This window comes from Heterostelium album (assembly GCF_000004825.1).
Source record: "Heterostelium album PN500 unplaced genomic scaffold PPL_scaffold15, whole genome shotgun sequence".
In the NCBI taxonomy this organism is placed as follows: domain Eukaryota; phylum Evosea; class Eumycetozoa; order Acytosteliales; family Acytosteliaceae; genus Heterostelium; species Heterostelium album.
The window spans coordinates 433,872-450,403 of NW_008805077.1; the positions used below are offsets into that span (position 1 = coordinate 433,872).

Consider the following 16,532-nt stretch of genomic DNA (forward strand, 5'->3'; position numbering starts at 1 on the left):
AAATGTATAGTTAACTATTCTTTTTTTTAATGTTTTCTGTTTATTATATTTTATTTATTTATTCCCATTCAGTTGTTCCTGGTGGTTTTGATGTTAGATCGAATACAACTCTGCTGATGTTTGGTGTTTTCGCTAGAATAGCATCGACCATCTCTCTTAAACATTCCTCTGGAATCTGTTGGTTGGGAACTGCTGGTACACCAGTCATAAAATCGTTGGTAATAAAAGTACGAATGGCAATCGATCGCTTACCAGAGTTTTCAGTGTCGAAATCGATTGGGAATAAAATAATGGGTACCTGACTGAGTGTTCTAATCAGTTTGTATTTCTGGAGAATCTCATTGGCAATGGCATCGGCAATCTGTAGCTGTGAGATTGTATCGGGTTGCAAACGAGTGGTGGTGATCGAGCGGATCACTGGATTGGCAACTGGCTCGCCAAATACATAGACGACACGATTGACATTGTGGCACAACTTGGGAATGATCTTTGCCAACTGGAACAACTCTGTCCAGTTTGGTGTCTGTTGAGTCAATCCTACCAAATAGGAATAGGTACGACCGTCTCCTTGTACTCCGACAGTCTGCACTGGCAACAACAATGGAGTGATTCCGCTTATGGCACGAACCTTCTCGTAGCACGACATGTCACGGAGTTGAGCATCGATCTTTCCTCTTGTGGCTTGGTCGAGAGTATCGGCGGCATTGCCAGTAACGATATAACTGAGAACCTCTCTTGTGGTATCGAATTGTGCATCGACGTATGGCTTGTCTGAGCAGAGAATACGAATTGCCAAACCTGGACCAGGGAATGGTTGACGCCATACCAAATCCTCAGACAATCCGAGATTCTTACCGAGCTCTCTGACTTCATCCTTGTGGTAATCACGCAGCGGCTCGACAACACGACCGGTTTCACGTAGCAATCTTACTAGTTCTGTGTCGTTGTGATGTGTCTTGATGACGTCGGCAACACCGGAAACCGTCTTGGAGGAACTCTCAATGAGATCGGGACGCAGTGTTCCCTGAGCGAGATACACTTCGTTTGGATTCAAACCTAGCTTTCTAACTTCATCGTCTGCCACCTTCATAAAAGTATCACCAATGATCTTACGCTTCTCCTCTGGGTGTACGGTTATCTTGAGCTGCTCGGTCACTACACCCTTGATGGTGGTTGTCGAGTTGTAGAATGTCTGACTGGCGTCGACAACGATCAAACGCAAACCAAGTACTTTCAGTGCTTGTTCGACACGTGCGCTCTCTTCGTGACGCATGAAACCATTATCGATGTGCAATGCGATGACACGCTCTGGTCCGATCGCCTTGGCAATCAGAGCGGCACATACAGTCGAGTCTACACCACCGCTGACCAGTACCAACACCTTACCGTCACCAACAGTCTCACGGATATACTTGATAGCTTGATGTTCACGATCGTCAAGAGTATAGTCAGCCTTACACTTGGCAATACGCAACAAGAAGTTCTTTAGAATCGACTTTCCATTCTCTGTCAAGTCGACCTCTGGATGGAATTGCAATCCATACATTCCACTGGCGACATTCTCGACACCAGCAATAACACCACCCTCACTAAGACAAATCTCAGTGAAACCCGGTGCAACTTGAGTAACACTATCACCATGTGTCAACAAAACTCTTTCACTCTTTTCCAAACCATAAAACAATTCAGAATTACCTATATATAGGTATGGTAGATTGAAGGTATTGTTTTTAATATTAATAATTTTGTTTGAGTTGATAAAGTGTAGTGTTAATTCAATTCTTTTTATTAAACTATTAATAACAACTTACCTTTAATATGTATATTATGTACACCATCTTCACGATGATCTTTCTTCTCTACTTTACCACCGAGTAGATGTGTCATCAGTTGCATTCCGTAGCAGATACCGAGGACTGGTACACCTAGTGATGGATCGAAAAGGAATGGGTCGTAGGCAGGTGCTTTTGCAGAGTAGACCGACTCTGGTCCACCAGAGATGATGATTGCACGTACATTACCTCTAGCCAACAACGGTGCCAGCTTGGTATCGAAAGGATGAATCTCAGAGGCTACACACAACTCTCTGACACGTCTGTCAATCACCTTACTATACTGTGATCCGGCATCCAAGATCAACACAATCTCATTGGCAACAACATGATCTTCTCCACTACCTGCAACATTAGACTCTACTCTAACTTCATGTGATTTTGGTGGTGTATCTATAATTGGTGATGACATATCTTATCTTTAACTTTTCTTTTAAAAAATAAAAAAAAATGTAAAATATATAAATAAAAAAAAACAAACAAATAAATAAAAAAAGATAGATAATAAATTGCAAAATAATTTGAATTCGAATAAATTAAATTAAGACTTAAATGTTTGTTGACTCACCATATTTATCAATCATTGTTACAACTCACACCCCAACCCCCACTCACTAATAATATATTATTTATTTAACATTAAATATGTTAAACAACCGATATTCGCTTTTCTCGTCTTTATTTATTTTGTTTTGTTTTTTTTTAATTTAATTTAAATCAAAAATACAAACACCATGCATTTGTTATGTTTTGTCGGGATTAATTTAAATTTGAAAAATACCAATTTAGATTTTACCGCAATGACCGATTTGCAAAAAAACGAAAAATAAAAATAAAAAAATTAATTTCTTTTGGTTTTGTTGAATTTTTTGTGTTTTTTTTGTTTTTGATCAAATGCCAGACAAACTTTGATTCTGGAACTACTATTGCACTATCTTTAAAGTCGACAAACTTAAAACTATTTTGATTTTTTAAATAAATGTTTAGATTTAATTATTTCTAAATATTTGTAAGATTGTATTTTTATTTTAGAAGAAAATAAAATAAAATGTCTTTTGGTATTAATTAATAATTAATATTATATGTCAAAAATAATGAGTCATTATGATGAAACGATGGTTTAGAATCAAAGAATTATATAACCACAAACACATTCAATCTCCAAAAAACAACAATTTTTTATTTTATTATGGTGGAGGTATGGTATTATCAATAAATTTGAAATTGAATTCGAAATTTAACACCATTCCAATTTTAAATTAATATCTAAGAGTGTGTGTCATATGTTGATTCCTGGTTGGGAAAAAACATTAAAAAAAGAAAAAATAAATTAATCAAAATTTTTCACTCTTTTTTGAAATCAAAAAACAAAACACAAATATTTAATTTTATTTTTTTAGTTTAGAGTTTTTCAATCAACAAAAAAAATTGTTTGTTCACCTTTCTTTTTCTTTTCATTTTCTTCACCAATCATATCATATCTTTTTAATATTATATACACACTATATATTATATATATTTTCATATAATAATTATTTAGATCTTACAAGCGAAAATGTTTACCTCTATTCTTAGAAACTCATACAACACCAACAGAGTAGCATTCAATGCAATCAGATCATTCAGTACCGCTCAAAAACCAATCAATGTAAATAATCAATAGATAGATATATACAAGATAGATTAGATCAGTTCAATCATTCATTCATTCATTTCACAAAGAGATATGATATTAATTAAAAAAGTATACTTTGTTATGATAATTATTATTATTAGGTCAATTCATTGGTTGTCGAGAAAACAAAGCAACCACTACCAAAATTCACAGATAAGAATAAATTGATCTTTGGTAAGGAGTTCTCCGATCATATGCTTGAGATCGAATGGGATATCAACAACGGTTGGTCAGCACCAAAGATCTCTGCTTATCACAACCTTTCATTACCACCCTCAGCATCAGTGTTCCACTATGCCATCGAGTGTTTCGAAGGTATGAAAGCATACAAAGATAAAGAAGGTAAAGTTCGTCTTTTCCGTCCAATGGAGAATATGAAGCGTTTCGCTACTTCCGCCGAAAGATTATGTTTACCAGTAAGTTGTTGAACAAACTAAAACAACATCATGATGAAAAAGTAATCAATCAAAGTTATTAACTTTTGTTTATTATATCCATTTCTCTCTCTTTAGTCATTTGATAAAGAAGCAGTGATTGAATTGATTAAGAAATTGGTTTTGTTGGATCAAGATTGGATTCCAGAGGGTAAGGGATATTCGTTGTATTTGAGACCAACTTTGATTGCCACACAAAAGAGTTTGGGTGTTTCCGCTTCCAACTCTGCTTTGATGTTTGTCATTGCTTCGCCAGTCGGACCATACTACCCAGAGGGATTCAAGCCAGTTCGTTTGTTGGCCGACGACAGATTCATTCGTGCCTGGGTTGGTGGATCCGGTGCTTTCAAGCTCGGTAGCAACTACGCACCAACCATCTTCCCTCAGTTGGACGCCGCCAAGAAGGGATACTCTCAGGTGTTGTGGTTGTTGAACGACTACGTCACCGAGGTCGGTACAATGAATATGTTTGTACTCTGGAAGAATAACCAGGGTGAGTTGGAGTTGATCACTCCACCTTTGACCGACGGAACTATCTTGCCAGGTGTCACTCGTGACTCGATCTTGAAGTTGGCTCAACAATGGGGAGAGTTCAAGGTTTCCGAGAAGAACTTCACCATGTCCGAACTCGCAAAGGCCATCAAAGAGGGTCGTGTAAAGGAGGCTTTCGGTGCTGGAACTGCTGCCATCGTATCACCAATCAAATCAATCAACTACAAGGGTGAGGAATACCCAATCCCAATCGATGCTGCCAAGGGTGCCGGTCCATTGACTTCAAGAATTGCCGATACGATCATGGGTATTCAAGTAAGTAAACAACTAATTTAGCAAGTTCAAAATTATTATTATTATTGTGAAACTAACCAATTTTCAATTTTTTATTAATTTATTAGTATGGTGAAATTCCAAGTGAATGGTCTGTTGTATTAAACTAAATCATCAATAATAATAATAATAATAATAATAATAATAATAATAATAATAATAATAATAATAATAATAATAAAATAAAACATTAGTTTGTAATTAATTATGCTCAATGTATATAAAAAAACAATAATATTTTAAAAAAGACTTTAAATTTTTTGGATTGTTTAATTTTATAGTAGCTATTAATTACTTTTATTTATTGGTAGACTAAGTATCTTACTGATAATCTGGCTGGTGTTGCTGGTGTTCCTTGGAGAATGTAACCAAAGGTGTAGTTGGCACCGGCGTTAATGGAATTTTGGTAAGATGGAAGAGTGAGATCTCCGTTTTGCAATCTAACAACATTCCAATAGGCAGTACCATCACGTACTCTAAAAGTATAGTCAGTAATACTTTAAAAAGAAAAAGAAAAAGAAAAAGAAAAAGAAAAAAAAGATTTGTTAATTAATTGTTAATCCAATTTAGAATTAAAGAAATAATAATCATAGGATAGTTACAGAAAGAAGTTCTTAAGATTTCTAGTTGATAAGTTGGAGACTGTAACATCATATTGAGTGAATGGTAGATTTCCACGACTTCCATCTACCCATGTACCAACTACTCTTGTTGAAATCTTAAATTCTGGTTGTCCTGGATAGGTATAGGCAATGGCTCTATCGGATTCTACCTCTACTTCGGCAGAAACAAAAGCAATACATAGCAAGAGTGCACAAATTAAAACTATTACCTTCATTTTATTATTTAGAATAGTTTTTGTTTTAGATTTTAAAAAAGTTTGGTTTACTTGATGTGAAATTGATTAGTAAGTAAAGTGGATTTGATTGTTGAACAAAGTAATTTGATGATGATGATGATGATGATGGTTTTTAAAAGTTTAATTTTATTTTTATTTATTTATTTATTTTAAATAAATATATATTGAATTACAACATACTGACTATCTACAATTTTTTATTTATTTTGTATGTTTATTCTTTATTGCTCTCAAACCCATTTGGAAGTTGGAATGGAAAAAAATAACAACATAATGTGAATGAAATAATTTTGATTTTTAGTAATATGGAAAGAAGTAATATCTTCAGTGTATGTTCATGTTCATCAACACATTACACTATGGCGATAGTTGTAATAAGAATAAAAAAAAAATTATGATCAATGTCGAAGAAAGTGTGTTACATTGATTATTAGTAACCACATTATCAAAGTAGTAACAAAAAACACCCTTTAAACACGTGTACTCATCTTTAATAAATGGGTTATTTTCAAAGTCAATGTAAAAAAAATATTAAATAATCAATGGTATATATAATGTATATAGATATTTTACACAATTAAATAAATCAAAACTAAAATAGTGTTTAAAATTTAGTACATATTAAATTATTATTACTGAAAGTTGATTGTATAAATGTTCAAACAAAGGTTTATCCGAATTTTCCTTTGTGGATAACATATAATCAATAAATTTGAAGTTGTAAATACTATAAGCTATAAATGTATTTGTCTTTTATAGCAATAATCCTTATCATATATTTAATGAAAATAGTATTTTCAATACCCAAAACCAGGTGGTTGAAATTATAATTGTACTTGATTAAGAATGTTAGGGTACTAATCGATAGAATCTATGATATATGTTCGGTGTTGGATACAAATTGTTGGCTATTTGTAGCAATGAACCTTCTAGATTATACATAACCACAACATGGTTTATTATGTGAAGAAGATAGATAGAGTCAGTTTAGAGATAATCTAATAACGTATAAATGAAATAGGCAATATATATATAGATATATGCGTAAAAAGAATAAGTATCAATTTGTTTTTATTTCATATTTTATTGGATTAAATAAAACATAATATAGATAAGATAAATGGATAATATATTGATTATGTTGTTTAATTGGTGGTGGGTTGTAATTTAATGTAGATTTCAGTGATCAAGTCAGCTGGGGATACTTTCTGACTGTCATTTAAATAGACTTCAACTGATGGCGATTCTGATGGAATTCTGCTTGAGGTTGGCAACCAGTTCTTGAAGAAATAATCGTAGGTCTTTGAAAGGTTTTCGTAGGGACCTTTGTGAGTGAAGACTGCATAGGTACCCTCTTCCCATGAGATATGCTTTACTGGTTCGTCACCGGTGAGTTTGATAGCAGCCAATTGTTCGGATGAAACACTTACGGAAGCAGCTGACTTTAATTCACTGGATGGTACTTCACATGGATTATCTTAGAAGAAACCAATAAATGAACCGTGGTTAATGTTATTTTGACCAACAAACTTGAAAAGTTCACCACAGCTTTGCTTAATTGCAACGGCATATGGACCAACACCAAAGACACCAATAGTATCACTCTTTGGTAAATCTTTTATTTCAACATTTATCTCTGACATTTTGGTTTGTATTTTATTTATTTTTTTTTTTTTTGAACAATTAAATATGATTTTTATAAAGTGTATTTATAGATTCCCTTTCATATTTTAATTGATATTATTAAATACTATAATGTATAGTCTTTACATTTCCAAGAAATGACTGGTCAGATATTATACTAAGTTGTGGGTTATATAAAGAATTATTAAAAAAAAATAATAAAATCAATAAAAAAGATGAGTGATTATGATTTTACTTTTGTTTGATTTACATGTAACTTAATTTAAGATTTATTTGTTATTTAATAAACAGAGTGGTTAAATTTAATTTATGACAGAATTGTGGCCAGATGATGTTAATAAAAGCATTTGCTATATGTAAACTCTTCATACATTAAGTACAATCATTCTAAGTTTGCAGAGGAAGACATTGTGATTGGGTGCAGTTCAAGGTGATTTCGATATTTATGTACTGCTTAGCACCAATAACTTACGTTTTTGAATACGTTTCCTCTTTTAGATGTTGAAGTGGTGGTTGTGCGGACCAAAAGCAATCGATCTTCAACGCTCAGGCAGTACTCGACATCTCTACCTTTATAAACAATAGTAGCAACTTGAGAATAAGGTATCTCCACATATGTAAAGCCTCTCTTTCCGAATGGTGTTGAGTCGCTGAATGACAGCTATAACTTGTGAGTATCGAGTATTTAAAAGAATTTATTTATTATTTATTGTAATTTATAATGTATTATTTTTCATCTTTTATTTTATTTATACAATCACCATTTTAAACTTTCTAAAATATCTTTATTTATCATTGAAGAATAAAGATCACAAAACAAAACTGGCTCCCAACAACTTTCGCCTGGGCATTAATTTTAAAAAAAAATGTAAAAATTAAAAATTAGAGGGGCCAGTTTTGTTTTGCATTAAAATCAGTCATAACTGAGGGAATAAAAAATTTTTTTTTGAAATAATTTCTTCATCATGATCATTTCAAAATAAATAATAACAAATAATGAATAATCAAACAGATAAAATAGTAAATCTATCACATTTAATATTAAATAAAATAATAAGTTATTTAGATGATAACATTGATCGTATTTGTTTCAGTTTAGTTTGTAAGAGATGGTACAACGATAGAGATAAATATTTAATATTCAACACAGATAGTATCAACCTATTTAAACTTAAAAACACTGTTATCAATCAAAATCATAAACAATTCAAATTACCATCTTATCATAATATCTTTTTGAAATCAATTCGATCAAAAACTGATTGTACACTTCTTATTGGTAAAGCTAAATATTATCATAGTTACGATTATCATTTTGGTAAGTAGTTTAGATTGTTCTATTGATACTTATCATAGCAGTGATAAGAAACAAGATATTCGAAAGTGTCAGAGATATTCACGATCAACTTGCAATCAATTCATTGAGATGTGATTGGTATGATCTTGCTTGTTTCCCAGATCAGCTGATCAAGTTCAATTATATCGAAAGATATAAGCAGATATTCCATACAATAGTCAGAGAAGATAATAATAATAATATTCATACAGATAATTATAAAGATTGGATACATACAATCAGAAAGTTTAGACAATTATATTTAGATTCAGTGAGGAATGCATTCGATGTTGGAAATCTAGAAGCTATAGAGTTCATCCAAAAGTCATTTCCGAATGAATTAGAATATTCACTTTACGTCAATAGGGATCACTACATTAATAATCTAGAGATCATTCAATTCCTTCATAATAAAGCACCTCGGTGGTTCAGATCACAAGGCTCCGACGTGTTGGATAATGCTGCACTTGGTAGTTTTCAAGTATTCAAATGGCTTTACAAGAATAGATCTGAAAGACCTACCTATTCCTATTTACATGCTGCCAGAGTTGGAAATCTTGAAACTATCAAGTATTTGCATAAGAAAGTGAATAAATTGAGAGTTGGAACAATGTCAATTGTATCCGCAGTTTTGGTTGGACATGTGGAAACACTCAAGTATCTACTCAAGAATATGAAGATACCATGTGATGGTGACATTGTTAAACAAGTAGTTGCAAATTATGGACTTGATGATGGTCAGATTTTTTCTACAGTCAAATACCTCATGGAGAACACCAAGCAAGACCTTTCAAATACTTTGATTGATGATGCTGCCAAAAAAGGTCTTATTGAAGTGGTTAAATATCTCATAGAGAATACCACTGCCACAACATATACAAGTATTACAATGGATGCTGTCGCTGGTCATGGTGATCTAGAGTTTCTCAAACAACTTCATAATAAACATATGAATTGTACAGCTAAAGCAATGCACATGGCTGAAAACGGACACATTGAAGTGGTCAGATTCCTTCATGAGAACAGAACTGAAGGTTGTCGAGTGTATACAATGGAAAAAGTTGTAGCCAATGTTGATTTCGATGTATTTAAATTCTTTTTGAAAATAGAAAAGAATTGGATATTCCAGCAAAAACGATGGACTACTTTGCCAAGTATAAAGATAGCAGTGCACTCCAATGGTTAAAAGACAATTCAACTCTACAATGTTCACACGAAGCCTATTTAAATGCAATACATAAAGCAAATCTACCAATAATCAAATGGATTCGTGAAAATACAAGTCTTCCATTTCCATCGAATTTATTGGAATATGCAACAAAGTTGGAGAATAGTGATCTCAAAATCGTTCAATATCTGCTTGATAATGGTGAAACCTGTTCAGTAAAAGAATTGAAATGTTGTCATAAACTTTCAAGTATTTACTTTGTAACCTACCCGAAGGATGTTCAATAGACTCATGGGCATCTGAGGTAATGGCAAATGCAATTAAAAAAGATAATGTTCCAATCATTAAATACCTTCTTCAAAACACATCTGAACACTTAACTACAGAGTACTCGCAATTAACATACTGCAAAGCATTTGATTATTCATCAAGACTTAAACTTTTAAAACTTTATAATCTTTAAATAAAGACAATATCTACGATGTAAAAGAAAAAAATAACTAGACGAGTCTATTGATATCAAATTTATCAAATAATAATATTTTCTATTGAATATTTAGATCTTTTATATTTTTTATTTTGTTAAAATTCCAAAATGTTAAAACATAATACTAGTTTGGTATAATTTTTTTTTAGAAATATAGAGTATTTTATTTAGTTTGTTAGATTTAGTAGTTCCAAGTTGAGATTCAACAATTCCCAGCATCATCTTCATTAAACAGTTTGTTTGTCCATGTTTCCACTAACCATAAGGTAAGAGTTGCTTTCTGCTCAGTCTTCAAAAATCCTATATGCACACTTGTTAAAGCACGTACCTTATTTAGGTTGCTGTCGGTTTGTTCTGTGCTCGAGCGACTAATCACTCTGGAAGAGGTTGTGTGTGTATATATGCGATTGAATTCAACAGTCCTAGACCAACACGCTTGTTCTTGTAGTATCATTACCGGTTAAATGTACATTAAATTCATAGATACTGTAGCACCATAGCCAATATTAGTATTCAGAGATCTATTACTATTAGATTCTACCATTAAGAAAGGTATCATCGTCTCTATTTAAAAAAGATGGCATATTAGACTATAAACTATTGAAATATCTTTAACGCTAGACTTTTAGTTGTTCCACGACATATCATAAATGCTTATCAAAATGTTTGTTTATCTATTAGATTTTTATACGTTTTAGTGTGGTAGAGAATCGATTGAAATGCTAGATAAGAATACAAGATTAATGAGTTGATTATAGTTTAAATAATTGTATATAGACTAGATAATTGGGAGATTATTTTGTTTAATTTGAGGGTTTAATATGAAATTAGATCTTGTTTGAAATTCATCATTTTAGAATTTCCATTTTTTTAAAATTAATGACATTCAATCTAGATTCATAGTAGATTAAAATATTTATTCTCATTCTATAATTAAATAGAATAACTTTGGATAATGATAATAAAAAAAAATAAAACATAAGTAAAAAATTCGACTTTCTTAATATTTAGATCTATATAATATTTCTTTATTCTATTCTATTCCTTTACTAAAGATTTGTTCAAGTTTAGATTGATGAAATATTCGAGCTATTAATTTTCCTTTGGGCGAACATTGATTTTCAGAATATAATAAATAATAATTATCGTCCAACTTTCTAATTGATAGTATTTGAAATGGCTTAAATCTATAGATGATATTGGTGATTAATTTGATAGTGTTTGGAATGCTGATATTGTTATTAGATAGTATTTGAAATGACGTAAATCTATAGATGATATTGTTGATTAATTTGATAGTGTTTGGAATGCTGATATTGTTATTAGATAGTTTTTCAAATTCAAGTGTGTTGAGTGTTGATGGTATCAAATGCAATATATCATTGAGATCATTGTTACCAATATCCAGATGTTCTATGGTGGTTGGTAGTTTAAATTTAGGAGGTCCATCTACGAATGTTGGAAGACGAAGTTCTCTTAATGAACATGTTTGATCGGCAACACCATCAAAACCAAAATCTATATTGTTCTCATCTGAACCCAATGATTTCATATATAAATTGATTGTTCTAATACCAGTTGGTAGAATTATTTTTGATTGTCTGGGATCACTAGATACTGATAAACTATCGATCTTAATGTTTGATGTAATTGGAGGAAAACTGTCATTTCTATAATAGAATATTTCCAAGTGATATTGCAGCGTTTCTGGGAATATTTCATCGATATTGAATCGACAACCTACAGTATGGATACTTTTCAATGATGTTGGCATGGCTCCTTTCAATATATTCTCTTTTCCTTGTAGTCTAATATCTAGTGATTCTAAAGTTGGTGGGAGATAGTTGAGATTGGATATTGTAGTATCCTGTCGACTGCTCAGGAGAAAAATGTAGAGTGATTGAAGACTGGAAAGTGATGATATTGCTTGTAACCATGAAATTGGTAAGTAGGATTCGGTTTCCGTACAATCTTCACTTGATGTCGAATCGATAGAATATCGTAAATCAGCTTTGAGTGGAGAGGTGTAATTCGTAAGAGATAAACTTTTGAGAGAAGAAGGAAGTACACCTGGTTGAAATTCATGTCGATAACCATCCAGAGTAAATTTCTGTAAAACATCGGGAAGTACACCCGGTAGAATTTCTAATTCATAGTTATGTAGATTTAGGTAGCGTAAACCACTTGGAAGTACACCTGGTAGAATTGTATGTTGATAGTTGTTAAGATCGATTTTGCTTAGACCACTTGGAAGTACACCCGGTAGAAATTCATATTGATAGTTGTATAGAGAAAGTTTGCGCAAAGAATCGGGAAGTACACCTGGTGGAATCTCTTGTTTGAGAGGATCTTCAAAATCTAACACCTCTAATGTATTGGGAAGTGATCCTTTAACAAGTTGTTCATTGAAATTGTATTTAAATTTGATAGATTTGATTGACTTTGGTAATCCATATTTCAATGTGTTGCATCCTTTCAACTTTGTTACTGATTGTGATTCCGAAATTAATCTGTAGAGATACTCCATATCATCCTCAGTATATTCGTTAGTTGTAATATCGATAACTGAAACATTGTTGGGAATACTCTTGAGATTTCTAACATCATCTATAGATAAAAATAATATAGTCAGGTTAAAAATAATCAATAGTTAATCTTTTAAAATTTAAAGATATTTACCATAATGATAATCGAATGTATAATATTTTATTTTACCAATAATGAGTGTACATTTAGTCTTTGATTGAATCGATTTCAACAAGATATTATTATATGATGGTAAGTTGAAATGTTTATGATTTTGATTAATATCAGTGGTATTAAGTGTAAATAGGTTGATATTATTAGTGTTGAATACTAAATATTTATCTCTATCGTTGTACCATCTCTTACAAACTAAACTGAAACAAATGATATCAATATCATACTCTAAATAACTAACTATTTTATTTAATATTAAATGTGAAAGATTTACTATTTTATCTGTTTGATTGTTCATTATTGTTAATTTTAACAAAAAGTAAGAAAAGAAGAGATTAACTATAAAAAATAATATTTAAAAACTTTAAAAATTCTATGATTCCTATTCTTTTTTCTTTCTACCTTTTTCGGATTTTTTTTTCACAAAACACCATGTTTTTATGTTATTCAAAAACACTTTTAAATAATAAACTAAAAATAAATGGATTTATTATTTAAAAGAATATTAAATTCTTTAGAGTTGAGAAGAATTATATTTAAAAGTGTTAAAGATATTCATGATCAACAAACAGTACTTTCTTTAAGATGTGATTGGTATGATCTCGGTTGTTTTCCAGATCACCTGATCAAGTTCAATTACATTCAGAGGTATAAAGAGATATTCAATACTTTAATAAAACCTAATAGAGTGAAATCAAATAATTTTAGTACGATCTCCAAATTTAAACAATTATACAACGAATCATTCGAAACAGCAATCACATGTGGTTCGACAATCGAGTTGGTAGAATTCCTTCATGATTCATTTAAAGGTGAAATAGATTATAAGAAGAGACTTCTTTATTATCATTATCAGAGTAACCTTCCACTGATTAAATTTCTTCATGAGAATGTCAATGGCTGGTTCGAGTCATTGGGTACAAGAGTTATGGATGTTGCTGCATGTTCCAGCTTGGAAGTTGTAGAGTTCCTTCATTTCAATAGGAGCGAAGGTTGTACCACTGATGTTCTTGATAACGCTAGTAAAATGGGTAGATTCGATATTGTCCAGTTTCTCCATTCTCATCGCACAGAAGGCTGTTCAGTGGTAGCATTAGATTCTGCTCCCTCATTTGGTAGTTTGGAATTGGTGATGTTTCTCCACTACAATAGAAGTGAAGGATGTACCACCAAAGCTGTAGACAATGCCGCTGACAATGGCTATTTGGAAAAAGTTAGGTTCTTAATTGAGAACAGAACAGAAGGTTTTACAAATGACGCAATCTACTATTCTGCAATATATGGACATTTGGAAGTACTGAAGTATCTAATGGCGAATATATCTGAAACATTGGAAATCTCTTTAACTTCATCACTTTTAGGACAATGTAAACAACCTGTATTCCAATACTTGATAGAGAATACCAGTGCCAGTCAAGTCATTTCCTCAAGTACAATGGATTGTGTAGCGAATACAGGTGACCTAGAATTCATTAAGTATCTTCATTTCAATAGGAGTGAGGGATGCTCATCCGATTCTCTACATAATGCAGCTGTCAACGGACATTTGCAAGTGGTGAAGTTCCTCAATGAGAATCGTACCGAAGGTTGTAAGTCGAATACAATGTCGTTGACAGCGAGCAACGGTCATTTCGAAACATTCAAATATCTCATGGAATTCAGTAGATTCAATCAAAGATGTTCGGAATCAGTGATTGACTATTTTGCCAACTACAAAGATACGACAGCACTCCAATGGCTGAAGGACAATACAACATTGAAATGTACTGTTTTTGCTTACAGGAATGCTATTGAATCCGGTAATCTTGCAACACTTCAATGGGTTCGCGAAAATACTACACACCCAATTCCGCTATTCGCAATGGATTGCGCTGCTTCTCCTAACAGAAACAACTTGTCAATATTAAAGTATATTCATGATAATGGTGGTAAATGTACGAAAAATGCAATGAATCTCGCTTCTAGTTTACCAATCATCACATTTCTTCATTATAATCGTAGTGAAGGTTGTAGTTCCAAAGCAATGTATCGAGCAATATCCAATGATAACGTTCCAATTATCAAATTCCTTGATAAAAACACAACAGATCACCTAAATACATCTTATATTGAATTGAACGATGAAAAGACATTTGATTTTCTCGCCAGAAGGGAGCTAATCAAACAAATAAAAATTTAAAATAATAAATAAAAAAAAATGTTAACAAACAACTCCAATCTAAAATCAATATCAGCATTCCAAACACTAACTAATCGATCACCAATCTCATACATAAATTTGGACTATTTAATAGTCAAACAATTAGAATTTGTCCTCCTCTTCTAATTCATTGTTGTTATTATTAGTTTTGCAAGATCTTCCTCTCCTTCTCTTCAAAGGTCTCTCTTCCTCTTCTGAATCTTGGATATCTAAATTGTCATTCCTGAATTGACAAGTTTCACAATTTTTTACAAAGTTGATTGTTATTTTATAGTCATCTATAAAATATACTTCATCTCTAGATCGAATCACCCTCATATAACTGAGAGATAAATGTCCTTTGTTGGTATGATGAAGCTTGTTAAGATAGAGTTGAATATCATCATCGAATAAATAAAATATTTTTCTAAGACATCTGTTGTCTATAATGAGCGACTTGTTATGTACATACAAATAGAAAAGCAGGGGAAGAAGTATGCCGGTATATATTCAAAACAAAAAAAGAAAAAGAAAACCTATGACTAATAATAAATTAATTGTAAGTTTATTTTTAATCCTTGTTTGTGGATATAAATAATAATATTTCTTTTAATTTCAAAGATTAAACCTAATATCTTGAAGAAGATATTTAAGGGTTTAACCCAAAAGAACAATAAAATTATAAATATATATAAATCATTAATAGATAAATATCAAATTAAATTATCATCTTTTCAAATAATTAAAAAGAAAATACTCAGAGGATAACTTCAGACTGTAATTTTTCACTCATGATCAGTCAACAAATTGCAGGTATTGATATTAACCTGCTAGTTCGTGTTATAATTTACGTGTCATGACAGTGACTCCTTCGACTCGTAACCTTTGATACCACTATTTTTTTTTTTTTTAACAAAGTGGTATACATGTTTTATTAAAAGTTGAATTGAAAGGATGGATTTACCATCAAGTTTTTTTTCGAAGTCTATTTTTTTTTTTTTCTTTTTAGTTGTTTGTTGATTTAATTAATTAGTTGGCAGGTTGGGAAGAGAGTTAATTTAATTTACTTTATTAGTTGGCTGGTGTTGGAGTGTTGTTTATTAATTTTAGAATGTTTCTGTGGATATCCAAGTCGGATAAAATAGATTGGTTGGAGAAATTGAGTATTTTGTCATCTTGACTGAATAGAATTTAACTGACATGTTTCCAAATGTTGTGGTAGATGATCGCTGTTAGGTCTGATGATTCATCGCAGAGGTACCTTTGATACCAGACATTTCTTCACTTTTTTTTTTTTTTGTTGTTTTTGCAAAAAAAGATTTGTTGATTCATGATCAGTCAACAAATTGCAGGTATTGATATTAACCTGCTAGTTCCTGTTTAATATTATATT

The 16,532-nt window shown here is 31.6% G+C and overlaps 7 protein-coding genes across 7 annotated transcripts; 3 read left to right on the top strand and 4 right to left on the bottom strand.

The window, feature by feature from the left end:
* Positions 1-58: 58 nt before the first annotated feature.
* On the bottom strand, positions 59-2,244 carry guaA (GMP synthetase; the record flags this gene model as incomplete). Its single annotated transcript, XM_020581658.1, has 2 exons — positions 59-1,695; positions 1,812-2,244. The coding sequence occupies 2 exons, from the start codon at positions 2,242-2,244 to the stop codon at positions 59-61; spliced, it is 2,070 nt and encodes a 689-aa protein (XP_020427974.1).
* Positions 2,245-3,021: 777 nt separating this feature from the next.
* bcaA (branched-chain amino acid aminotransferase) lies at positions 3,022-4,876 on the top strand (the record flags this gene model as incomplete). Its single annotated transcript, XM_020581659.1, has 6 exons — positions 3,022-3,030; positions 3,233-3,262; positions 3,373-3,480; positions 3,609-3,923; positions 4,020-4,748; positions 4,835-4,876. 6 exons carry the CDS (start codon positions 3,022-3,024, stop codon positions 4,874-4,876), a joined length of 1,233 nt encoding a protein of 410 aa, XP_020427975.1.
* A 191-nt stretch (positions 4,877-5,067) lies between these two features.
* staA (carbohydrate-binding domain-containing protein) lies at positions 5,068-5,604 on the bottom strand (the record flags this gene model as incomplete). Its single annotated transcript, XM_020581660.1, has 2 exons — positions 5,068-5,263; positions 5,369-5,604. The coding sequence occupies 2 exons, from the start codon at positions 5,602-5,604 to the stop codon at positions 5,068-5,070; spliced, it is 432 nt and encodes a 143-aa protein (XP_020427976.1).
* Positions 5,605-6,770: 1,166 nt separating this feature from the next.
* On the bottom strand, positions 6,771-7,268 carry PPL_10898 (AraC family transcriptional regulator; the record flags this gene model as incomplete). The annotated part of the gene is made up of 2 exons (XM_020581661.1): positions 6,771-7,063; positions 7,115-7,268. The coding sequence occupies 2 exons, from the start codon at positions 7,266-7,268 to the stop codon at positions 6,771-6,773; spliced, it is 447 nt and encodes a 148-aa protein (XP_020427977.1).
* A 997-nt stretch (positions 7,269-8,265) lies between these two features.
* PPL_10899 (uncharacterized protein) lies at positions 8,266-10,236 on the top strand (the record flags this gene model as incomplete). The annotated part of the gene is made up of 5 exons (XM_020581662.1): positions 8,266-8,587; positions 8,626-9,175; positions 9,206-9,649; positions 9,715-10,022; positions 10,061-10,236. 5 exons carry the CDS (start codon positions 8,266-8,268, stop codon positions 10,234-10,236), a joined length of 1,800 nt encoding a protein of 599 aa, XP_020427978.1.
* A 1,057-nt stretch (positions 10,237-11,293) lies between these two features.
* PPL_10900 (uncharacterized protein) lies at positions 11,294-13,258 on the bottom strand (the record flags this gene model as incomplete). The annotated part of the gene is made up of 2 exons (XM_020581663.1): positions 11,294-12,867; positions 12,940-13,258. The coding sequence occupies 2 exons, from the start codon at positions 13,256-13,258 to the stop codon at positions 11,294-11,296; spliced, it is 1,893 nt and encodes a 630-aa protein (XP_020427979.1).
* Positions 13,259-13,441: 183 nt separating this feature from the next.
* PPL_10901 (uncharacterized protein) lies at positions 13,442-15,139 on the top strand (the record flags this gene model as incomplete). The annotated part of the gene is made up of 2 exons (XM_020581664.1): positions 13,442-13,554; positions 13,669-15,139. 2 exons carry the CDS (start codon positions 13,442-13,444, stop codon positions 15,137-15,139), a joined length of 1,584 nt encoding a protein of 527 aa, XP_020427980.1.
* Positions 15,140-16,532: the final 1,393 nt, after the last annotated feature.